The sequence below is a fragment of the Camellia sinensis genome, chromosome 13 (genome assembly GCF_055761805.1).
Source record: "Camellia sinensis isolate YWXY chromosome 13, ASM5576180v1, whole genome shotgun sequence".
NCBI classification, from domain to species: Eukaryota; Viridiplantae; Streptophyta; class Magnoliopsida; order Ericales; family Theaceae; genus Camellia; species Camellia sinensis.
Window position 1 is genome coordinate 151709678 of NC_138973.1, and position 26921 is coordinate 151736598.

A 26921-nucleotide genomic window follows, 5' to 3' on the forward strand; every position below is an offset into this window, starting at 1 on the left:
ATTAACACCTATGTTGACAACTATAGCATATTTGAAGAAAATTGCAGTTGTAGTCTGACACAATCCACTCTCAATGGATGGCATGATGGGAACGTCAGTAGAGACAAATCAACACTTACCAAGCCAGGTAGTAGAAACATAGGACCTCCATAATCTCCTGGCCAATGTCCATCATGTGCCTGGAGAGTTGAATGAAAACTGATAGCTCTTCTTAACGTGGTCATTACTTGATCCTCCGTAATATCTTCTGTATCTTTTACTTTGACTTGTGGTAAGAGTATCCTTCTTGGACTTTCCTTGGCAAACTACATTTTGGAAAGGAAAATAGCGTATGTTAGTTGATAAGCTTCATATAGAGAACAACCTCAAAGTATACTTTTACTTTTTTTCTCAAATAAGAAGCTGAAAGAAAATGTTATATAAAATTTCATATGAAGTAAGCCAGTAAACTATCTCATTTACCATTGTCAGTTCAGTAAGTGTTTAAGTCTTATACAATTACAAGTGTCATTATGGTTGTGATATCCCTGTTCCGCATATGTTAATTAGTCCTTAATATGAGCATGATTATGTGTTTAATATGATTTCGTGTACCATTATGTGAAAATATGTGGTTTTGAATTTTTATCTGTTCACCGTAGGAATATCTGTTTGATTATCTGCTTTGGAAATTTAATTGAAGGCCTTATCGGCCACAGAATCCGAAATTGATTACGGCATTGTGATTGGCATAATTTTTAGAGCCTACGGTGAAATTTAATTAAAAATTGATTCGGATCAAAGTAAACAGATTAATTTGGTGCTTTAGTACTCAATTATTTAATATCTATAATTTTGGTTAGTGGGACTTTTATTTAAGGGCCTTAGTATAATTGATTCCTCTCTTTTATATCATTTTTGGCTGAAATCACTCTAAGGAGAGTCGAAGAGGCCGGCTAGAGAGAGAGAGAGTAGGAGATTGTAAGTTTGATCTTGAAGCTTGATAATTTGAAGACCAACTCAAGAATTAAGCTTAAGTTTGGAAGATTAAAGCTCCTAGGTGAGTAATCAACCCTTAATTCATAAGTGTGAATTGTGAGTTTGTGGATTGAAGGTGAAATGGTGGGTTAGATCATGAAATTGAGTTGATCATGTTGAATTGAAGGTTAATGTATGCTTGCATGTATGTAATTGTTTGGGATTTGCATGTTTGAGTTTGAAATATATGATCCATGTAAGTTTCTAGTTGAAGCTCGTGTTTACAATCACCATTTGCACCATGTGAGTTGTAATGAGGGTAATATATCACATGCATGTACAATTTATAAGAGTAGGAGCTTTGAATGCATGAATTTGATGAGTTGGTGATGAGTTTGGGTTAATTTGGGACATGCAAGTGTTTGATTCATGAAATTGAGCTTCATAGTGATATAATTTGGTGTTTGTATCATGATAGCATAAATATATTTGAAGTTTGAGCCAAAAATTATGAGTTTGGAACCTTTGCAGGTCGAATTGAGCTCAAGAACAAATTCTGGAAAACCCAGAATTCTAGCTGTCCGCTCGAGCGGGGAAACCGCCGCTCGAGCATGAAATACGAGCTCTCAGCATATTTTGCAAACATGGCTTACGCTCAAGCGGGGAAGTTTACGCTCGAGCGGGGAGCTATGTAGCCAGATGAGCGGTCGAGTTCGCGCTCGAGCGTGAAATTGATGTAACTAGTACTTTTGCAGACCTCATGGATCCGCTCGAGCGGGGACCCTGTTTTCTGAAATTTTGAAAATGCATTTTGTGTTCTGTTTTCCGTTCCTTTGCACTTCTAAGCACTCTTAGGCATACATTGAGCATTGTAATTGAATTAAAGAGATAAGAATGAAGCCTAAAGAGGAATATGTGAATTAAATAACAGATTGAATTATTTGCAACCCATACGTGTTATGTGATATGTAGGGTCAAGCTCCAGGGCAAATCCACAAGCCGATCACTGTGAGTAACATCTGAAATATGTTGTTGTCCAATTGCTTACCTCTATGTAAGTTTTGTAAAGTTTATTAATTTGAATGGTGGACAAAGTCTGATATGAAAGTTTGGAAGGCCTAAAGGCCAGTTTGATATGAGAGTTTGAAAGGCCTAAAGGCCAGTTTGAAAAGCCTAAAGACCAGTTTAATATGAGAGTTTGAAAGGCTTAAAGGCCAGTTTGAAATTAAAGTTTGAAAGGCCTAAAGGCCAGTCTGATATGAAAGTTTGAAAGGCCTAAAGGCCAGTTTGATATGAAAGTTTGAAAGGCCTAAAGGCCAGTCTGATATGAAAGTTTGAAACTTCTAGGGAGAGAGTAGATAGATTGTAGAGAATTTAAGGGAATTGAAGAGATTAAGCTAGCAACTTCCAAATTCGAGCTCTAGGTGGTCATCCGAGGCCTATCACCTGTGCCAGCCCACTGTGAGCAGTATCTTTATAAAGATATGTTCAAATGTATTTTAAATTACTTCAAGAATGTTATTTTGAAATATTGTTTTGACTAAATGAATGATTGTCTCTTTTGAAATGTATTGTGGTATCCTTTAAATAATATCATGGCCCTTTGTTTGATAAGGCCCTTGCCTGTGGGAAATAATACCAAGGCCCTTCATTATTTGATTACAAAGATCTCTGATGTTGACCCGAGTGGTCCCTTTGTTTGACCTACACGGTCCCTTCGTTTAGACTCGTGGTCCCTTTGCTGACCTTCATGGTCCCTTTGATATAAGCCTTCAGGCCCTTTGCTTTGTGCTATTGGATGTACTACATATGAGTTATGATCTATGAACTTTTGATATGACAGTACTTAATTATGATTTGTTCCAAAACTCATGAGATATGATTTGTATTATGCTAGACATCATTCATTTAACCTCTTTATACCAATATTACTCATTGGAATTTAGCTTACCTCTTTCCCCTATATATATGTAGGTCGAGTAAATGGAGCATCAAGTTTAGAGAAGTTTGGGAGTCCACCTTTTTGTAAAGCCGCTTTTGGAGTGCCTCCGCGATGGGACGTACTTGGACTTGAGTGGAGCCAAAGCGTGTCAACCCTTTGTTTTATGTTGTTTTGTTTTTGTCATTTGGCATCTTTTTTTGAATGGATATTATGTATAAGGAGTTTAACTGGATGTGCTATACTTATGTATCTATGATTGGATGTATGAAGTTTTAAGTTTCAAATATGAAATTTGCACGTATGCACTGTTCGATGGACGTAGTTATATTCTTTTATTGCTTCTGCAGAGCCCCGATTACTATTATTACTTATTTGTTTCGTTTTTTAGGCCAGGTAATCTAGGATTACTAGCCAGTCATGACCTAAACCTTTAGGGGCGGGTTTGTCGTGACACTTTCCCTTTTGTTTGAAACCCTAGCCCTTCCCCTTCCCCTTCCCCTTCCCCTTCCCTTTTTGTTCACAACCCTAGAGGAGGAGGTTAAGGGGATTGGTTGCGAAGGAGTGGAGAAGAGCAAAGAAGTTCAAAACCCTAACCCATTTCCCTTCATTCAAAACCCTAGAGAAGGTGATAAGGGGCATTGGTAGAAGGCATTGGTAAGGAGAAGAAGAGCAAAGAGATGGGAGGGGGCATCGGGGGAAGGGTGGGGGTGGGGGTAGGGGGATTCACGTATGGAAGGGGGGCACATTAGGAGAGGATAGGGATGGAGTAGCAGGAGACTTGCAAAGGGTTGAATAAGGAGGTAGGTGGTAGCAGGGCGAAGGAGGGAAGGTGGATCAAAGTCGGTGACGATGGATGGGGTGATGGTTGTGGGGTTAGGGTTTGGAAAGTTAGCAATAGGAGGTAGGATTGGGATTAATTGTGGTGGTTCACCAACAGTTGAGAAAATACAAACAATGTAGTTAGAGAGCCGCTTGCAAAAAAAGGAAAACAAAATGGCAAACATAATTCACAATTAAAAAATTATACTAGTGTTGTTTTGTCAATGCAGTAGGTGTTTGTTTTTATCACCATCATCACCATCATCATCATCATCATTAATTTAGTATTCTTACATATAGTAAGTAGGGTTTAGATAATAAAATAACAGTTGTGTAGCTGTAGTAGTTGTCGTTGCTGTTGGCTCCACTTATATGAACCAGTCAAAACCCAGTAAACACAGTTTCGATGAGTCCAAAAGTGAGGATTATTCAAAAAGTGTATTGACTCATTCAATCTATTTTTACTTATTCCTAAATGATATCAAAACAATTGGATCCAGCTCAGCTAGAGAGAGAAAGTAGAGAGAGATGAAAATGTTTTGTTGATTTTGAACCTGAAGGCGCATGAGCAGATCATCACTGTGCTTTTTCTGGAAACGATTGTTGGTAAAGTTGCGGCGAGCATTGTTGATCTCCATGAGCTCTTCGGGGGATCCGAGATTGGGATCGAACTCCCAGAATTGCCTGCCGACGTGATCGTTCACCGTGCGAAGCCATGGACTCCCTCCTTCCGCGATCTTAAGTTTCCACATTCTTCATTTTACACCACACAACAATCAAAACTCAAAATCAACCTCAATCTCATTCTACTGAATACATTTGAAAATGCACAAACTTTTGAAAATTAAAAATAAATAAACCTTAAAATTTTGGATTTCACCCAGTATCTATTAGAGTTTGAGTTTCTGAGAGTGGAGAGAAACTAGAGAGAGAAGGTCTTCAGGGGAAACTATACATATTAAAGCATATGAAGTAGAAGAGGAGGGCACAGTAGTTTGGTTTGCATGTGGAGAGAGGCAGAGAAAGGGGCAAAGTCGTGCTGTAACTTTGGCATTCGGATTTGATGATGTGATATTTCGAAAACGATTCAGATCCCATAAAATATCACACGTTTTTCATACGTTTTTTTTTTTTACCGCTGGGATGTTTGGAACGTTTCAATTAAGCGTATTTTTTATTTTTTAGGTTAAAAAGTTAAAGAAAAAAATATAGATGTTTGAGTTAATTTTTTGACTTTTTATAAAAAAATATGTATTAAAAAATTGTATAATATGCAGAACTCGTCGAGTATTATATGCTTGTAAAAAATTACGTTGATTGGATATCGATAACTATCTGATCGTGTTAGTTTTTTTTGTTAATTGTTAACTATAACACCATCTAATTTTTATACAAAACTGATTTGATCATGTAGTTAGTGATAGCCGATAGACGTGATTTTTTACAGGTATATAATACTAAGCGAGTTCTACATCTTCACGGTTTGGATTATCAAAACGGAACCCATGGTGGGCTCCACAGGCCCAACTTTACCATCTAACTTAGTGAATGTACACATGCAACTTTATTTTTTTCTTTCCTTTCGCTGAAGCTGGCCTGACGTTAGTACATTGATGGCCAAAAAGTTGATTTGTATTTAATATTTTATATTTTTTTGTGAATAATGATAACTTTTTAACTTTTTTAGTAACTTTTTTACTTTTTTTACACTTGCCAAACCAGCCCTTAATCTTCTATATATCTTCTATATCTATACTATATATTAAGCAAAGGGGTGTTTTTAACCCCCAAGGCCTGTGGGAGCTTCAATATCCCAATCTGAATTTTCTAAATTTTTTATTTAAAAAAAAAACTCAGCATTTATTGATTTGATCAAAATCCTCTGATCAGCATTTATTAACTTTTTTCAATCCATATGTCTTTCCACGTGCCTACATTTATTGATTTTGTCAAAATCTCATGATCAGTATTTAAAATCCCCTCATACAAATAATTATAGATACAATCTGTATATAGTTATTGCAGTACCCTTTTCAACGTCTCTCCATACACTATGGTTAGTGATAAGATTGTTAAATTATTTTTATAAAAAATCTTAAAAAACATAATTTATATATTAAAAAAAATCTAAAACAAATATAAATATCTATAATTATCCCGTGCATAGCACGGGTGATAGGCTAATCTATATCTATACTATATATTAAGCAAAAGAGATTTTTAACCCTAAGCCTTGTGGGAGCTCCAATCTCCCAATCTAAATTTCCTGATTTTTTGATTTAAAAAAAAAATCTTAACATTTATTAACTTCTCCCAACTCCCAAGTCTTACCCTCATAATAACACTTTAATGCATTAAGAACAAGCATAAAAAAAACTTCTTTGAAATTCCACACATATGAATTCCTTGAAAAGTTCCAACACATATGATTATTATCCCTCATAATAACACTTTAATGCATTAAGAACAAGTATAAAAAAAATTTATTCAAAAGTCCAACACATATGATTATTATCAAAATATTAAATTTTAATATAATATAATAAAAAAAAAGACATTTAATTTCTTGAAAAGTCCAACACATATGATTATTATCAAAATATTAAACTTTAATATAATATAAAAAAAAGGAAAAAAAGAAGACATTTAAAAAAAATATATTTAAAAATCACAATTCACATATATAGATAATTGTAAACATAATCCGTGCATAGCACGGGTGATATGCTAGTCTATACTATATATTAAGCGAAAGAGGGTTTTTAACCCCAAACCTTGTGCGAGCTCCAATCTCCCAATCTAATTTTTCTGATTTTTTTATTTCAAAAAAAAAAAAAACCTTAGCATTTATTAACTTCTCCCAACTCCAAAGTCCTACCCTCATAATAACACTTTAATGTATTAAAAACAAACATAAAAAAAATTCTTTGAAATTCAACACATGAATTTCTTGAAAAGTCTCAATACATATGATTATTATCCCTCATAATAACACTTTAATGCATTAAGAACAAGCAAAACAAAAATTCTTGAAAAGTCCAACACATATAATTATTATCAAAATATTAAACTTTAATATAATATAAAAAAAAAAGACATTTAATTCCTTGAAAAGTCTAACACATATGATTATTATCAAAATATTAAACTTTAATATAATATAAAAAAGGAAAAAAAGAAGGCATTTAAAAAAAAAGACATTTAAAAATCGCAATTCACATATATAGATAATTGTAAACACAATTCGTGCATAGCACGGGTGATATGTTAGCACTATATATTAAGCAAAAGGGGATTTTTAAACCACAAAGCCTGTGGGAGTCTCAATATCCCAATCTGAATTTTTAAAATTTTTTATTTAAAAAAAAAAACTTAGCATTTATTAATTTGATCAAAATTCTTTGATCAGCATTTATTAACTTTTTTCAATTCACATGTCTTTCCACATGCCTGCATTTATTGATTTGGTCAAAAACTTCTGATCAGCATTTAAAATCACCTCATAAAAATAATTATTGATACAATCCGTGTATAATTACTGCAGTATCCTTTTCAACTTCTCCCATACACTATGGTTAGTGATAAGATTGTTAAATTATTTTTATAAAAAGTCTTAAAAACATAATTTATATATTAAAAAAAATCTAAAACAAATACAAATATCTAAAATTATCCCGTGCATAGCACAGGTGATAGGCTAGTTATATATTAAGCAAAAGGGGTTTTTTAACTCACAGACCTTGTAAGAACTCTAATATATTAATCATAATTTTCTAATTTTTTGATTTAACAAAAAAAAAATAAAACCTCAGCATTTATTGTTTCTCCCAACCCAACCTCAACATTTATTGACTTCTCCCAACCCACAATCCCTTTTGACTTCTCTCATAATTACTGTAACACCATTTTCAATTTCTCTCCTACACTATGGTTACACACAAAAATAAATAAGATAAGACTTTAGCTATAGATCTCAAAAAAATATAACATCTAAATTTGAATTATGATTTAGTAATATAATTATGTATTTTTTTATATATATCTATCAAAATTTTAAATCACTTAATGGGACAAATTAATCAATTTTCTAAAATTATTAGTTTTTTAATTTACAAAATAGATTAAAAAAATATTAACTGATTTATTTATTTAATAACAAAAATATTTCATAATCTCTCCCTCCTAATCTCTCTTACCAATTTCAAAAATAAATAATTAAAACTTGTATTCATTTTTTCTTCCCCAAAAAATCAGATAATATTTTTTATTAAAGTTGTAGATATCTATCTGTATCTTATATATTATATTATAACATAAAAAATAAAAAAAATAAAAACTAAAAAAATCTTTAAAGCTTATCTAATAATTATAATAATTTTTTTTTTAATTTATAAAGTTTCGTGCATAGCACGGGTTACCATTATCTATATATCTATCTATATATCTATATCTATACTATATATTAAGCAAAATGGGATTTTTAACCCTAAGCCTTGTGAGAGCTCCAATCTCCCAATCTAAATTTTCTCATTTTTTGATTTAAAAAAAAAATGTTAGCATTTATTAACATCTCTCAACTCCCAAATCTTACCCTCATAATAACACTTTAATGCATTAAGAATAAGTATAAAAAAAATTCTTTAAAATCCAACACATATGAATTCCTTGAAAAGTCCCAACACATATGATTATTATCCCTCATAATAACACTTTAATGCATTAAAAACGAACATAAAAAAAATTTCTTGAAAAGTCCAACACATGATTATTATCAAAATATTAAACTTTAATATAATATAATAAAAAAAAGACATTTAATTTATTAAAAAATCCAACACATATGATTATTATTAAAATATTAAACTTTAATATAATATAAAAAATGAAAAAAAATAAGACATTTAAAAAAAATATTTAAAAATCACAATTCACATATATAGATAATTGTAAACACAATAAAATAGGAGGGCATTCATGTCTACACGTTTTTTTTTATAAGATCTCCTCCATTATAATAAGATAGCACTTTATTTCTCTCATCTTATAATCTATATATATATATATGATATTATATATTATCTATACTATATATTAAGCAAAATGGGGTTTTTAACCCCCAAGGCCTGTGAAAGTTTCAATATCCCAATCTGAGTTTTTTATTTTTTATTTAAAAAAAAAATCTCCGCATTTATTGATTTGGTCAAAATTTCTTGATCAGCATTTATTAAATTTTTTCAATACACATGTCTTTCCACATGCCTGCATTTATTAATTTTGTCAATATCCCCTAATCAGCATTTAAAATCCCATTATACAAACAATTATAGATTGTTAAATTATTTACTGTATAGTTACTGCAGTACATTTTTCAACTTTTCCCATACACTATGGTTAATGATAAGATTGTTTAATTATTTTTATAAAAAATCTTAAAAAACATAATTTATATGTTAAAAAAAATCTAAAACAAATATAAAATATCTATAATTTTCTCGTGCATAGCACAGGTGATAAGCTAGTATTATATAAGGAAAATGGATTTCTAACCCACAAACTTTGTGAGAGTTCCAATATCTCAATCCTAATTTTTTAATTTTTTGATTAAAAAAAATAAATAACCACATCATTTATTAACTCCTCTCAACCCACAAACATTTTTAACTTCTCTCATAGTTACTACAACACCCTTTTCAACTTCTCCTATACACTATAGTTAATGATAGGATTGTTAAATATTTTTTTATAAAAAATTGAAAAAATATAATTTATATACCAAACCAAACCAAACCAAGCCTTAAGTCCCATCAAATGGGGTCGGCTACATGAATCCTTCTTCTCCACACGGCCCTATCAAAGGCCATTTCATTAGTCAAATTAAAATTAGGTAGATTCATATCTCTATTTATAACGCTAGTCAACGTTAATCTAGGCCTACCCCGTCCCCTAACACTTCCATCTATTGTTACAGCATCGCATCTCTTCACTACTGCCTCTGTTGGTCTCCGTTGAATATGACCAAACCATCTCAAACGATTCTCTCTCAACTTATCTTCTATCGGTGCTACTCCTACCCATTCCCGAATACACTCATTCCTAATCCTGTCCTGTCTAGTCTTACCACACATCCACCTTAGCATCCTCATCTCAGCCACACTCATCTTATCTACATGTTGTTTCTTGGTTGCCCAACACTCCGTCCCATACAACATAACTGGTCTAATAGCCGTTCTATAGAACTTACTTTTTAGTCTAGTGGGTATTCGTTTATCGCACAATACCCCAGACGCACTTCTCCACTTACACCATCCCGCCTTAATCCTATGGGCCACATCTGCATCAATCTCTCCCGTTGTTGTGATAATCGACCCTAAATAACGAAAATGTTCACTCTTAGGCAGTTCTTGGTTCTCAATCTTCACTTCTCCTCTGCTTTCATTGTTACTATTACTAAATTTACACTCTATGTACTCTGTCTTAGTTCTGCTTATCCGAAATCCTTTAGATTCCAGAGCTTTTCTCCAAATCTCCAACTTTGTGTTAACTCCTTCTCTAGTCTCATCCACTAACACAATATCGTCTGCAAAAAGCATACACCATGGCACGTCATCCTGAATATTTATCGTCAACTCGTCCATAACTAAAGCAAAAAGATAAGGACTTAAGGTAGATCCTTGGTGTAACCCTACAGTGATAGGAAATTCATTGTTTCTCCAGCTGGCGATCTAATAGTGGTCACCACCCCTTCATACATGTCTTTAATCACGTCAATGTAGCCTTTTGTCACCCATTTCTTCTCTAACGCCCACCATATTACATCTCGGGGCACTCTGTCATACGCTTTCTCAAGGTCGATAAACACCATATGAATGTCCATTTTCTTTTCTTTATACTTTTCTATAACTCTCCTCAAAAGATAAATCGCTTCCATTGTTGACCTACCAGGCATAAACCCAAATTGATTCTCTGACACATCTGCTATGTCTCGCAATCGGCGTTCCATCACCCTCTCCCACACTTTCATTATATGACACATTAATTTATATATTAAAAAAAATATCTAAAACAAATATAAATATCTATATCTATCTATCTATACTATATATTAAGCAAAATGGAGTTTTTAACCCACAGACCTTGTGAGAGCTCTAATATCCTAATCCTAATTTTCTAATTTTTTGATTTAACAAAAAATAAATAAAACCTCAACATTTATTGTTTCTCCCAACCCAACCTCAACATTTATTAACTTCTCCCAACCTACCATCCCTTTTGATATCTATCTATACTAGCTTATCACCCGTGCTATGCACGGAATAATTACATATATTTATATTTGTTTTAATTTTTTTTTAATATATAAATTATGTTTTTTAAGATTTTTTATAAAAATAATTTAGCAATCTTATCATTAACCATAGTGTACAGGAGAAATTAAAAAAGCTACTGCAGTAACTATGCAACAGTTGTATCTATAATTATTTGTATGAGGGGATTTTAAATGCTAATTAGAAATTTTGACCAAATCAATAAATACAGGCATGTGGATTGAAAAAAGTTAATAAATACTGATCGGGAGATTTTGACCAAATCAATAAATGCTGGGATTTTTTTTTTTAAAATCAAAAATTTAGAAAATTAAGATTGAAAGATTGGAGTTCCCACAAGGCTTGGGGTTTAGAAACTTCTTTTTTCTTAATATATTTACAATTATCTATATATGTGAATTGTGATTTTTAAATGTCTTTTTTTTTAAATGTCTTTTTTTCCCTTTTTATATTATATTAAAGTTTAATATTTTGAAAATAATCATATGTGTTTGACTTTTCAAGAAATTAAATGTCTTCTTTCTTTTATTATATTATATTAAATTTTAATATTTTGATAATAATCATATGTGTTTGACTTTTCAAGAAATTTTTTTTATGCTTGTTTTTAATGCATTAAAGTATTATTATGAGGGATAATAATCATATCTGTTGGGACTTTTTAAGGAATTCATATGTGTTGAATTTCAAATAATTTTTTTTTTATGCTTGTTCTTAATGCATTAAAGTGTTATTATGAGGGTAAGACTTGGGATTGAGAGAAGTTAATAAATGCTAAGGTTTTTTTTTTTATAAATCAAAAAATCAGGAAATTTAGATTGGAAAATTGAAGCCCCCACAAGACTTGGGGTTAAAAACCCCATTTTACTTAATATATAGTATAGATATAGATAGATAGATATATCTTTTTATTTTTATTTTTATTTTTGTGTGGTTTCTATTCTGGTATTTTTTTTTTCAATTTATTTAAGATAGAGTTGTGGGTATCTTTTTTTAAAAAAATTTAATTTATCTGTGGTTTCTAATTGTTTTTAATTATTATTATTTAGGTAGGTTATGATGTGAGTTAGATATGTGATAGACATGCGAGTTTTATTGATTTAAAGTTTATTTAGATAAACTTTAAAGATTTTTTTTTAGTATTTTAGTTTTTTTTTTATGTTATAATATAATATATAAAATATAGGTAGATATCTACAACTTTAATAAAAAATATTATCTGATTTTTTGGAGAAGAGAAAATGAATGCAAGTTTTAATATTTTTTTTTTGAAAATTTGTGAGAGAGATTAGTAGTGAGAGATTATGAAATATTTTTGTTATTAAATAAATAAATTAGTCAATAGTTTTTTTTAATCTATTTTGTAAATTAAAAATCAATAATTTTGAAAAATTGATTAATTTTTCCTATTAAGTGATTTAAAATTTTGATAGATATACATAAAAAAAATACATAATTATATTATTAAATCATAATTCAAATTTAGATATTATATCTTTTTGAGATCTATAGCTAAATTATTATATATATATTTTTTATTTTTGTGTGTAACCATAGTGTATGGGAGAAATTGAAAAGGGTGTTGCAATAATTATGAGAGAAGTCAAAAGGGATTGTGGGTTGGGAGAAGTTAATATATGCTGAGGTTGGGTTGGGAGAAGTCAATAAATGCTGAGATTTTTTTTTTAAAATAAAAAAATTAGAAAATTAGGATTAGGAGATTAGAGCTCCCACAGGTCTTGGGGTTAAAAATCCCCTTTTGCTTAATATATAGTATAGAAGTATAGATTAGCATATCACCCGTGCTATGCACGGATTGTATTTACAATTATCTATATATGTGAATTGTGATTTTTAAATGTTTTTTATTATTTTAAATGTCTTCTTTTTTTCCTTTTTTATATTATATTAAAGTTTAATATTTTGATAATAATCATATGTGTTAGACTTTTCAAGGAATTAAATGTCTTTTTTTTATTACGTTATATTAAAGTTTAATATTTTGATAATAATCATATGTGTTGGACTTTTCAAAAAATATTTTTTATGCTTGTTCTTAATGCATAAAAGTGTTATTGTGAGGGATAATAATCATATGTGTTGGGACTTTTCAAAGAATTCATATGTGTTGGATTTCAAATAATTTTTTTTATGCTTGTTCTTAATGCATTAAAGTATTATTATGAGGGTACGACTTGGGAGTTGGGAGAAGTTAATAAATGCTAAGAATTTTTTTTTTTAAATCAAAAAATCAAAAAATTTAGATTGGGAGATTAGAGCTCCCACAAGGCTTAGGGTTAAAAACCCCCCTTTTGCTTAATATATAGTATAGATATTATATAAGAAAAATGAGATTTCTAATGAGAAGCATCCTATGAACTCCAAACTCTCATTCTAAAATTATTGATTTTTCAATTTATAAAATAGATCAAAAAAACTTATTGGTTGATTTATTTATTTAATTAGTTTAGAAATAATAAAATATAAAATATCTATATCTATCTATATCTATACTATATATTAAGCAAAATGGGGTTTTAACCCCCAAGGCTTGTGGGAGCTCCAATATCCCAATCCTAATTTTCTAATTTTTTGATTTTAAAAAAAAAAAAAACCTCAACATTTATTAATTTCTCCCAATCCCCATGCCTTTTGGGAGATTTGGTCAAAACCCCCCTCATAATTAAACTTTAATGCATTAAAAACTAGCATAAACAAAATTCCTTGAAAATTTCAACACATCTATCTATCTATATTATATTATCTATATCTATATCTATCTATCTATCTATCTATATCTATACTATATATTAAGCAAAATGGGGTTTTTAACCCCCAAGGCCCGTGGGAGTTTCAATATCCGAATTTGAATTTTTTATATTTTTTATTAAAAAAAAAAGCTCAACATTTATTGATTTGGTCAAAATCCCCTGATCAACATTTATTAACTTTTTTCAATCCACATGTTTTTTCACATGCCTGCATTTATTGATACAATCCCCTAATCAGCATTTGAAATCCCCTCATACAAATAATTATAGATACAATCCTTATATAGTTACTGCAGTACCTTTTTTAACTTCTCTCATACACTATGCTTAGTGATAAAATTGTTAAATTATTTTTATAAAAAATCTTAAAAAACATAATTTATATATTAAAAAAAATCTAATACAAATATAAATATTTATAATTATTCCGTGTTAAGCAAAAGGGGGTTTTTAATCCCCAATGCCTGTGGGAGCTTCAATATTTCAATCTGAATTTTCTAAATTTTTTATTTTTTATTTAAAAAAAACTCAGCATTTAATGATTTGGTCAAAATCCCCTGATCAGCATTTATTAACTTTTTTCAATCCACATGTCTGCATTTATTGATTTGGTCAAAATCTCCTGATCAGCATTTAAAATCCCCTCATACAAATAATTATAGATACAATTCGTGTATAGTTACTGCAGTACCCTTTTCAACTTCTCACGTACACTATGCTTAGTGATCAAATTGTTAAATTATTTTTATAAAAAATATTAAAAAACATAATTTATATATTAAAAAAAATCTAAAACAAATATAAATATCTATAATTATTCCGTGCATAGCACGGGTGATGGGCTAGTTATATATTAAGCAAAAGAGGATTTTTAACCCCAAACCTTGTGGGAGCTCCAATCTCCTAATCAAAATTTTCTGATTTTTTGATGTAAAAAAAAAAAAATCTTAGTATTTATTAACTTCTCCCAACTCCCAAGTCTTACCATCATAATAACACTTTAATGCATTAAGAACAAGCATAAAAAAAAATCTTTGAAATCCAGTACATATGAATTCCTTGAAAAATCCCAACACATATGATTATTATCCCTCGTAATAACACTTTAATTTATTAAGAACAAGTATAAAAAAAAATTCTTGAAAAGTTCAACACATATGATTATTATCAAAGGCAGTGGTTTTGGTCCAGTCCAAGATCGGACTGGACCGTGCTGTTGGGCCAGTAGGGGCCCACCACGGGTCCCGTTTTGATAATCCGAACCATTCAATGTGTAGAACTCGTCGAGTACTATATGCCTATAAAAAATTACATTGATCGGATATCGATAACTATGTGAACAAAACAGTTTTTTATCAACCGTTAATTGTTTCACCGTCCATTTTTTTTTATACAAAATTGATTTGATCACATAGCTATTGATATCCGATCAACGTGATTTTTTACAGGCATGTAGTACTCGACGAGTTCTACACATTGAGCGATTCAGATTATCAAAACGGGCCCAAAAATGGGGCCCATGGGCCGAACTTGACGGGCCCAGTCTTGATCTCAACTTGAGACAAGCTGGACCCATTATCAAAATGTTAAACTTTAATATAATATAATAAAAAAAAGACATTTAATTCCTTGAAAAGTCAAACACATATGATTATTATCAAAATATTAAACTTTAATATAATATAAAAAAGGAAAAAACAAGACATTTAAAAAAAAAAAAACATTGAAAAATCACAATTCACATATATAGATAATTGTAAACACAATCCGTGTATAGCACGGGTAATATGCTAGTCTATCTATACTATATATTAAGCAAAAGGGGATTTTTAACCCCAAGCCTTGTGGGAGCTCCAATCTCCCAATCTAATTTTTCTGATTTTTTGATTTAAAAAAAAAAAAAGCTTAGCATTTATTAACTTCTCCCAACTCCCAAGTCCTATCCTCATAATAACACTTTAATGTATTAAAAACAAACATAAAAAAAATTCTTTGAAATCCAACACATATGAATTTCTTGAAAAGTCTCAACACATATGATTATTATCTCTCATAATAACACTTTAATGCATTAAGAACAAGTATAAAAAAAAATTCTTGAAAAATCCAAGACATATGATTATTATCAAATATTAACCTTTAATATAATATAATAAAAAAAGACATTTAATTTCTTGAAAAGTCTAACACATATGATTATTATCAAAATATTAAATTTTAATATAATATAAAAAAAGAAAAAAAGAAGGCATTTAAAAAAAAAAACTTTTAAAAATCGCAATTCACATATATAGATAATTGTAAACACAATCAGTGCATAACACGGGTGATATGTTAGTACTATATATTAAGCAAAAGGGGGTTTTAAACCCCAAGGCCTGTGGGAGCTTCACTATCTCAATCTGAATTTTTAAAAATTTTTATTTAAAATAAAAAACTCAGCATTTATTAATTTAGTCAAAATTCACTGATTAGCATTTATTAACTTTTTTCAATCCATATGTCTTTCCATATGCCTGCATTTATTGATTTGGTCAAAAACTTCTGATCAGCATTTAAAATCACCTCATACAAATAATTATAGATACAATCCGTGTATAATTACTACAGTACCCTTTTCAACTTCTCCCATACACTATGGTTAGTGATAAGATTGTTAAATTATTTTTATAAAAAGTCTTAAAAAATATAATTTATATATTAAAAAAAATTTAAAACAAATACAAATATCTAAAATTATCCAATGCATAGCACGGGTGATAGGCTAGTACTATATATTAAGCAAAAGAGAGTTTTTAACCCCAAGCCTTGTGGGAGCTTCAATATACCAATCCTAATTTCCTGATTTTTTGATAAAAAAAAAAAAAAACTTAGCATTTATTGATTTGGTCAAAATCTCCTAATTAGCATTTATTAACTTTTTTCAATCCACATGTCTTTCCACATACCTACATTTATTGATTTAGTCAAAATCCTTTAATCAGCATTTAAATCTCCTCATACAAATAACTATAGATACAATCCATGCATAGTTATTGCAGTACTTATTTCAACTTCTCTTATACACTATGGTTAGTGATAAGATTGTTAAATTATTTTTATAAAAAAATCTTAAAAAACATAATTTATACATTAAAAAATCTAAAATAAATATAAATATCTATAATTATTCCGTGCATAGCACGGGTGATAGGTTAGTCTATACTATATATTAAGCAAAATTGGATTTTTAGCCCCAAGCTTTGTGGGAGCTCCAATCTCTCAATCTAAATTTTCTGATTTTTTTATTTTAAAAAAAATCTTAGCATTTATTAACTTCTCCCAACTCCCAAGTCTTACCCTCGTAATAACATTTTAATGCATTAAAAACAAGCATAAAAAAAATCCTTTGAAATCCAACACATATGGATTCCTTGAAAAGTCCCAACACATATGATTATTATCCCTCATAATAACACTTTAATACATTAAGAACAAGCATTAAAAAAATTCTTGAAAAGTCCAACACATATGATTATTATCAAAATATTAAACTTTAATATAATATAATAAAAAAAAAAAGACATTTAGGGGTTATTTGGAGTGTCCTAAACAAGTGCACTTTTTGTCTTTTTGGACTAAAAAATTGAGAAAAAAAATATGGTTGTTTGGGTAAACTTTTTGACTTTTTATTGAAAAATGTGTATTAAAAATTATATAAATTAGTGTGTAGGGAAAAATTAGGATTGGGAGTTGCACAACCATAATTTTTGATTTTTGGTGAATAGTGATAACTTTTTAACTTTTTGAGTAACTTTTTGACTTTTTGGTTTTTTGGCAACTTCCCAAACTTGGCCTTAATTCCTTAAAAAGTCCAACATATATGATTATTATCAAAATATTAAACTTTAATATAATATAAAAAAAGAAAAAAAAGAAGACATTAAAAAAAAAAGAAAAAGAAAATATTTAAAAATCACAATTCACATATATTGATAATTGTAAACACAATCCGTGCATAGCACGGGTGATATGCTAGTATTATATAAGGAAAATGGAGTTTCTAACTTACAAGCCTTGTGAGAGCTCCAATACCTCAATATTAACTTCTTAATTTTTTGATTTAAAAAAAAAAAAAACCTCAGCACATATTAGCTTCTCTCAAGTCTTTTTGACTTCTCTCATACACACTATTTTCAACTTCTCTCATGCCTATTTAATTATTTTGAAAATAATAATTATTCTTCTTTTCAACTTCTCCCATACCTATTTAATTATTTTAGAAATAAAAATTATCCTTTAATTTATGTATTTCAAATAGAAAGATAACAAAATTATTTCATAATCTCTCCATTATAATTTCTCTCATCGATTTCCAAAAGAAAATATTAACACTTGCTTTCCTTTTCTCTCACTCAAAATATCAGATAATATTTTTCATGAGAATTGTGGTTATTTATCTATATCTTATATATTATATTATATTATAACATAACCCAAATAAATAAATAAATAAATAAATCAGATATACAAATAGATAAAATTAATAAATATTATTTTTATTTATTCAGTTAAAATCTTTCTTTTGCTTCTCAATATCTAATTTTAAATTTTAAAAATATTTAAATCCTGCCTCACACCATCATATTTTAAATCAATAAAACTCACATGTCTATTATATATCTAACTCACATCATGACTTATCTAAATAATAATAATTAAAAACAAATAGAAACCATAGATAAATTAAATTAAAAAAAATAGAAATCCACAACTCCATCTTAAATAAATTGAAAATAAATAAATAATAAATAGAAATCACACAAAAATAAATAATATAAGAATTTAGATATAGATCTCAAAAAGATGTAACAATATCTAAATTTGAATTATGATTTAATAATAGAATTATCACTTAATGGGATAAATTAATCAATTTTTAAGTCTTATTAGAAGAATAATTTGATTAGTCATTCGAACTTCTAGACTTCATTGGCACTGGTAGAGGAGCTGACGGATTAGGCAGGGCGAGATCTAAGTTGCTGGGGGGGTAATATCCTACCACTCCATAAATTATTTGTGTTTTTAATTTTGTTATTTTCCCTGTGTAATTCTTTTTCTCTGTTGTTGGTTTGGTTTTGGTTTCGGTTTTTGTCACGACCCCAAACCACCCCTAGTAGTTTGGTGCCGTGACGGCCAGTAATCCGGAATTACCGAAGGCCAACTTTCAAAATTCACACACAATCAGAGTATAAATATATGGGGCTCACAAGTGCGGAAGCAATAATCCAAAATACAAGTGGTCCACAAGAGCAGTGCATAAGTCAAATGGAATGGCATACATCTTTACATAGCTTTAAAGCTTGAAATACAAATAAAATGAAGTACAAAATTACATATTACATCTTGGTAAAAGGCTTCTCAAGCTGACATATTCAACATACATGAAATACAAGTCAAGAAACATAATCTTCAGGATTGCCGACATAACTATTGCCAACATAACATGCATTCAAAACATCTTGCAAAACACACATCTCGGCGTGGCCGACTTCTTGTTTGTTACCTACATATATACATAGGGAGGGTGAGCTTGGATACTTAGTGAATGGTACAAGTAATAAAGGATTTAAATGAATGATTCTCGAGGTCCTTTCAAAACAATACATAGTATATCTTTGTCAAAATCATACATAACATAGCTTAGCTTGGCTTGAAACAAAACATCATTCGAACTTGGTCTTTCAAAACTTACTTACATACTTAACATACGTCAATCTTAAACATGGAGTGATGACATTCCGGACAAAACAACAAAGGTGCCACAGAAGCTTATAGTCCCCTGGCACGTACGGACTTCACAAATATGCTACGAATGCTTATAGTCCCTTAGCACGTACGGACTTCTCATATGTGCTACGAATGCTTATAGTCCCCTAGCACGTACGGACTTCCAAACTTTGTGCTATGAATGCTTATAGTCCCCTAGCACGTACGGACTTCCAAACTTTGTGCTACGAATGCTTATAGTTCCTTAGCACGTACGGACTTCACATATGTACTACGAATGCTTGTAGTCCCCTAGCATGTACGGACTTCCAAACTTTGTGCTACGAATGCTTATAGTCCCTTAGCACGTACGGACTTTACATATGTGCTACGAACGCTTATAGTCCCCTAGCATGTACGGACTTCACATATGTGCTACGAATGCTTATAGTCCCCTAGCACGTACGGACTTCCAAACTTTGTGCTACGAATGCTTATAGTCCCTTAGCACGTACGGACTTCACATAGGTGTTACGAATGCTTATAGTCCCCTAGCACGTACGAACTTTCAAGAATGTCATCCAAAACGAAGCTTATACTTGATACGCAAAACTTATACTTGATACATAAAATAGGGATATCATTTATGCTTAACAAATACTTTTATCAAACAAGGCAAAACTTTATCAAAACCTTATAACATAACTTTATTAAAAATACCACTCACATAGTTCTTGGGACGTCGGGGTCAAGGCAAAGGTCCAAGTCCTACAAACACATGGCAAAGCATACTGAACGTACTTCTCAAAACAAGTCTCACATACATGCAAATGATCTCGGGAAAACATGCTGGCAGTCAAAACACTGTTTTACATGTCAGGAAGACATGCTGGTTATTAACCAGGTCTTTGCCGAGGTCCCACACCTCCTGGCCGAGGTGTGGTTACCTAGGCTTCGGCGTGCGGTTGCATGCCGAGGTGCGCACAAGACAAACTAAGGTGTAAGTGATCATGCAAGGTAGGCCAAGGTGAGATACGATACTTGGCCTAAGTGTGAGGTCTAGGTGAGAGTGATCTCGGCGACTACACTTCGGGAAGTGAGGTCTGGAGATCTGGGTTTCCACCCGTGAAGAACAGGAAGAACATGAACATGAAGATCATGAAGAATGTGAATGCTAAAAATCATAACTTCTTTATTACAAAATCTGAGATTTCATGCTATGAGTTCTAAAACATGGACCTGGGTACCCATACTTGAAAATCATGTGAAAACAAACACAAAAACATGGATCTTGGCATGAGCTTTCGGATCAAAACATGACTTTTCTTGATGAACACATGAATGCTATTTTCTCTTTCTAAAACCGAACTTCAATGCAATGCATGGCTTACAAATCATATTCAATCATGCAATGCAATAACATAAACATGAAGAACGACAAGAGCAGATCAAGAATCTAACCTTAGAACGCGGATCTAACGGTTCGATTTCTAGGGATCAAGCTTGGAAATCTTCCTCCTCTCAAGAACTCTTCTCCCTCTCTTAGAGCTTCTCTCTCCTCTTCAAAACAAGTAGAGAAACAAATGATGGGTTTTCTCTCTCTATCGGCTGACTTAAGACTTAGCTCGGACACGTGGCAACGGCTGGTTAGTTCTCCTAAAAAAGGTGATAGATTGACAAGACAAGACTATGACAAAGTGTATCTAACAAGCTACTCGGTAAGGCACTCCGGCAAATGATGACATCGGCTAACAACAAGACTTTGGCAACTACGGTGACAATGACCTCGGCTAGGAAGAACAACCTTTGACTAAGCTGTGCCACACCTTGGCCTAGATGTGCCACACCTTGGTCTAGGTCATACCACTCCAGGACAAGATCACTTGGGTGCAAAGGTAACATCTCGGCCTAGATAATACACATCTCGGCCTTGGTGATGAACACCTCAGCCTAGATAGTGACATCTCGGCCAATATGTCGAGGCAAAGGTGGAGGTCAAACAAAGGGGTTCCAAGATAAATTCTAGACTAAAAATGACCTCGGCTTAGAATGATCTAAGCGTAACATGACCTAGGCTTGGCATGACCTAGGCTTAACATAACTTAGGCTTAACATAGCAGAGAAAGGACAAGGCATGCAAGCAACACTTAGACATAACACATAAACACAAAGCAAGACAAGATTCATGAATGCAAACTTAACAAGACAAAGCTATGTAAATGAACATAAACATGACTATAACATGAGTATGGGTTGTTACAGCAACTTAACATGGCAAAACATATAAAAGCATACAAGCATGATTAGGACATGAATGTGGGTTGTTACAGTTTTAGTGAGATTTATGTGTTTGTTTATAAGTTTACATAGTGGAGGTGAATTATTGGTGATGATGGTTTCAATCGAAGTATCTATGTTTTTTTAATGAAAACCATAAAATTGAAGTAAAAAAAATGGGTATCAATTTTTTTATTTTATTTTTTATTGTCATTTTATTTTATAGAAAATGTGAAAAATTATTGAGAATTCAAGATTGTACTATAACATTAGATTTTTGTATAACTAGGTAAATTTAAAACTTTTAAATATCATTGTGTTTTTTATTTTTATTCTCTTTCTATCCTATTATACCATTACTGTTATTTGTTAGTTTGTTAATCATAATTCAATTAATTGAAAATGAAAGCTCAGTAAAATTTTTAATATATATATATATATTAATTAATTTGTTACCGCTATATTTGTATATAATAGCATAATATATATGAATAATTTCCAAATATAATTTATATTTTTTTATGTGATTAAAATAGTCCATCTTAAAACCGTATAGAGGAGTTAGATGGCTTCTTTTATCCCTACAAAATCCAATCTATTTTTTTTATATACTTTTTAATTTTTTAAATTGAAACATCAGTTGTTTATGTCCACAAAACAAAATTGATAAACAAATATTCGAAGATACACATTTAAAATTTTTTTTTTTAATAGGTAGGATATTTACAAATGGAAAGTGTTTGACGCCTCAAAAAACTTTTCATAATCCGACTTATAATGATGTGGTCATAAGTGCCAATATAATTTTAATTAAGAGAATTTTCAACCCGTAATATTTTTTTTATCGAATTATAATTTGATAAAAATTATAAAAAGATGAAGTGTTGAAAATTATTGTTTTTTTCATCAAAATTGATGAAAAGAAAAAAAAATTGGGGCAAGAATGAAAGTTCTATTAAAAATTGTTCAAAAATTTAAACAAAAAGTTAGAATAATTCATATCAAATCAAATTTTTTTATTCAAATCTAAAATCAAATTAGATAAAAAAAACAAAAGAAAAAGAAAATGATGAAAGATTGGAAATATTTAAAAAAAAATTTATTCTTAAAGACTAGAAATTCGTGTACGTATTATATTCATATTGTATTTTTAGTTATGAAATTAAAACTAAAAGAAATATAACTTAAATTATTGGATTAATAATAGAAATATCATATTAATTATTGTTAAATATCACTTTACATCACATTTTTAGTTATGAAATTAAAACCAAAAGAAATGTAACTTAAATTATTGGATTAATGACAGAAACTTCGTATCAATTATTATTAAATATCACTTCACTTCACATTTAATAATAAAATTGTATATTTGTCTTAATTATAATTTTTAAATTTATCTATTATCATAACTCATGTAACCTCATTTAATTATGTTTAATTTTTTTTAATTATAAATTATCCAAATTGCACTAAATAGATTTATATATATATTTTTAATTTTTTTAAACTAATAATTTAAAAAGTTATAAATATAAAAATTAACTTATAAATTTCATATATACCACAAAACAAAATCTTAAATTACTTTAACATATTTATAATAATTTTTTTAATGTATAAAGTCCCGTGCATAGCACGGGTTACCACTAGTGATCTATATCTATATCTATACTATATAAAAGGGGATTTTTAACCCCAAGGCCTGTGGGAGCTCCAATCTCCTAATCCTAATTTTCTAATTTTTTGATTTTAAAAAAAAAAACCTCAGCATTTATTGACTTCTCCCAACCCACGATCTCTTTTGACTTCTCTCATAATTATTGCAACGCCCTTTTCAATTTCTCCCATACAGTATGGTTACACACAAAAATAAAAAAAAATATAAAAATTTAGCTATAGATCTAAAAAAGATATAACATCTAAATTTGAATTATGATTTAATAATATAATTATGTATTTTTTTTTATGTATATCTATCAAAATTTTAAATCATTTAATGAGACAAATTAATCAAATTTTCAAAATTATTGATTTTTAATTTACAAAATAGATTAAAAAAAAACTATTGACTGATTTATTTATTTAATAACAAAAATATTTCATAATCTCTCTCACAAATTTTCAAAAAAAAATATTAAAACTTGCATTCATTTTCTCTTCCCCAAAAAATCAGATAATATTTTTTTATTAAAGTTGTAAATATCTACCTATATTTTATATATTATATTATAACATAAAAAAAAACTATAAAACTAAAAAAAAAAAATTTAAAGTTTATCTAAATAAACTTTAAATCAATAAAACTCACATGTCTATCACATATCTAACTCACATCATAACTTACGTAAATAATAATAATTAAAAACAAATGGAAACCACAGATAAATTAATTAAAAAAAAGATGCCCACAACTCCATCTTAAATAAATTGAAAAAAAAATAACCGAATAGAAACCACACAAAAATAAAAATAAAAATAAAAATAAAAAGATATATCTATCTATCTATCTATATCTATCTATACTATATATTAAGCAAAAGGAGTTTTCTAACCCCCAAGGCCTGTGGGAGCTCCAATATGCCAATCCTAATTTTCTAATTTTTTGTTTTTTTTTTAAAAAAAAAAATTAACCTCAGCATTTATTAATTTCTCTCAACCCACAAAACTTTTTGACTTCTCTCATAATTACTGCAATACTTTTTCCAAAACAAATAATTTGTATATTAAAAAAATTTAAAACAAATATAAATATCTATATCTATATCTATCTATTTATTTATATCTATCTCTTACCCACAAGTTTTGTGAGAGTTCCAATATCCCAATCAAAATTTCTTGATTTTTTTATTTAAAAAAAAAAATCTTAACATTTATTAATTTTTCACAACCCCTAAGCTTTACCTTTATAATAACACTTTAATGCATTAAGAATAAGTATGAAAAAAATCCTTTAAATCTTAGATTGTTAAATTATTTTTATAAAAAATCTTAAAAAACATAATTTATATATTAAAAAAAATTTAAAACAAATATAAATATTTATAATTATTCCGTGCATAGCGCGGGTGATAGGCTAGTCTATATCTATGCTTTATATTAAGCAAAAGGGGGTTTTTAACCCCAAGCCTTGTGGGAGCTCCAATCTCCAAATCTAAATTTCCTTATTTTTTGATTTAAAAAAAAAACCCTTAGCATTTATTAACTTCTCCTAACCCCAAGTCTTACCATCATAATAACACTTTAATGCATTAAGAACAAGTATAAAAAAAAAATCTTTAAAATCCAACATATATGAATTTCTTGAAAAGTCCCAACACATATGATTATTATCCCTCATAATAACACTTTAATGCATTAAGAACAAGCATAAAAAATATTTCTTGAAAAGTTCAACACATATGATTATTATCAAAATATTAAACTTTAATATAATATAATAATAATAATAAAAAAAGACATTTTATTTCTTGAAAAGTCTAACACATATGATTATTATCAGAATATTAAACTTTAATATAATATAAAAAAAGGAAAAAAAGAAGGCATTTTTTTTTAAAAAAAGAAGATATTTAAAAATCACAATTCACATATATAGATAACTAGCATATCACCCGTGCTATGCACGGATTGTATTTACAATTATCTATATATGTGAATTGTGATTTTTAAATGTCTTTTTTTTTTTATAAAAAAAATGCATTCTTTTTTTCATTTTTTATATTATATTAAAGTTTAATATTTTGATAATAATCATATGTGTTAGACTTTTCAAGGAATAAAATGTCTTTTTTTATTATTATTATATGAGTAATGCTAGAGACCCCAAATATTCTACCAAAAGTTTTACCAAATGTCTCACATGGGTGTGGGACCCACACAATGTGGGTCCCATGTGGGTCCCACACCCATGTGAGACATTTGGTAAAACTTTTGGTAGAATTTTTGAGGCCTCTAGCATTTTTGTTATTATATTATATTAAAGTTTAATATTTTGATAATAATCATATGTGTTGGACTTTTCAAGAAATATATTTTTATGCTTGTTCTTAATGCATTAAAGTGTTATTATGAGGGACAATAATCATATGTGTTGGGACTTTTCAAGGAATTCACATATGTTGGATTTTAAAGAATTTTTTTTTTATGCTTGTTCTTAATGCATTAAAGTGTTATTATGATGGTAAGACTTGGGGTTAGGAGAAGTTAATAAATGCTAAGGTTTTTTTTTTTTTTAAATCAAAAAATCAAGAAATTTATATTTGGAGATTGGAGCTCCCACAAGGCTTGGGGTTAAAAACCCCCTTTTGCTTAATATAAAGTATAGATATAGACTAGCCTATCACCCGTGCTATGCACGGAATAATTATAAATATTTATATTTGTTTTAATTTTTTTTATATATAAATTATGTTTTTTAAGATTTTTTATAAAAATAATTTAACAATCTAAGATTTAAAGAATTTTTTTCATACTTATTCTTAATGCATTAAAGTGTTATTATAAGGGTAAGGCTTGGGGGTTGTGAGAAATTAATAAATATTAAGATTTTTTTTTTTAAATCAAAAAATCAAGAAATTTAGATTGGGATATTGGAACTCTCACAAAACTTGTGGGTTAGAGATAGATATAAATAAATAGATAGATATAGATATAGATATTTATATTTGTTTTAAATTTTTTTTAATATACAAATTATTTGTTTTGGAAAAGGTACTGCAATAATTATGAGAGAACTCAAAAAGTTTTGTGGGTTGAGAGAAATTAATAAATGTTGAGGTTAATTTTTTTTTTTAAAAAAAAAACAAAAAATTAGAAAATTAAGATTGGCATATTGGAGCTCCCACAGGCTTTGGGGGTTAGAAACCCCCTTTTGCTTAATATATAGTACTAGGATATCACCCGTGCTATGCACGGGTTGTGTTTCACCACTTTGTCTTTTTTTTTTTCTTTTTTTATATTATATTAAAATTTAATATTTTGATACTAATCATATGTGTTGGACTTTTCAAGGAATTCATATGTGATGGACTTTTCGACGAATTTTTTTCATGCTTGTTCTTAATGCATTAAAATGTTATT

General features: G+C 29.3%; 1 protein-coding gene across 16 annotated transcripts in view; it reads right to left on the minus strand.

The window, feature by feature from the left end:
• The window catches only part of LOC114289539 (cycloartenol Synthase), a 90463-nt gene extending 85626 nt beyond the window's left edge, over positions 1 to 4837 (minus strand). For 14 of the 16 annotated variants that reach the window (XR_014349778.1, XR_014349776.1, XR_014349779.1 and 11 more), the window contains exons 1-3: positions 4599 to 4791; positions 4273 to 4471; positions 120 to 305 (exon numbers count right to left, since the gene is read on the minus strand). Coding sequence is in view for 7 of the 16 variants with exons in the window: in XM_082903742.1 (XP_082759868.1) it covers positions 120 to 305; positions 4273 to 4470 (384 nt within the window). In the remaining 9 variants the exon portion in view is untranslated. Of the gene's footprint in view, positions 1 to 119; positions 306 to 4272; positions 4472 to 4578 lie in introns of all 16 variants that reach the window. The other 2 variants (XM_082903738.1, XM_082903739.1) reach the window with 2 other exon arrangements.
• Between the last annotated feature and the right edge of the window lie 22084 nt (positions 4838 to 26921).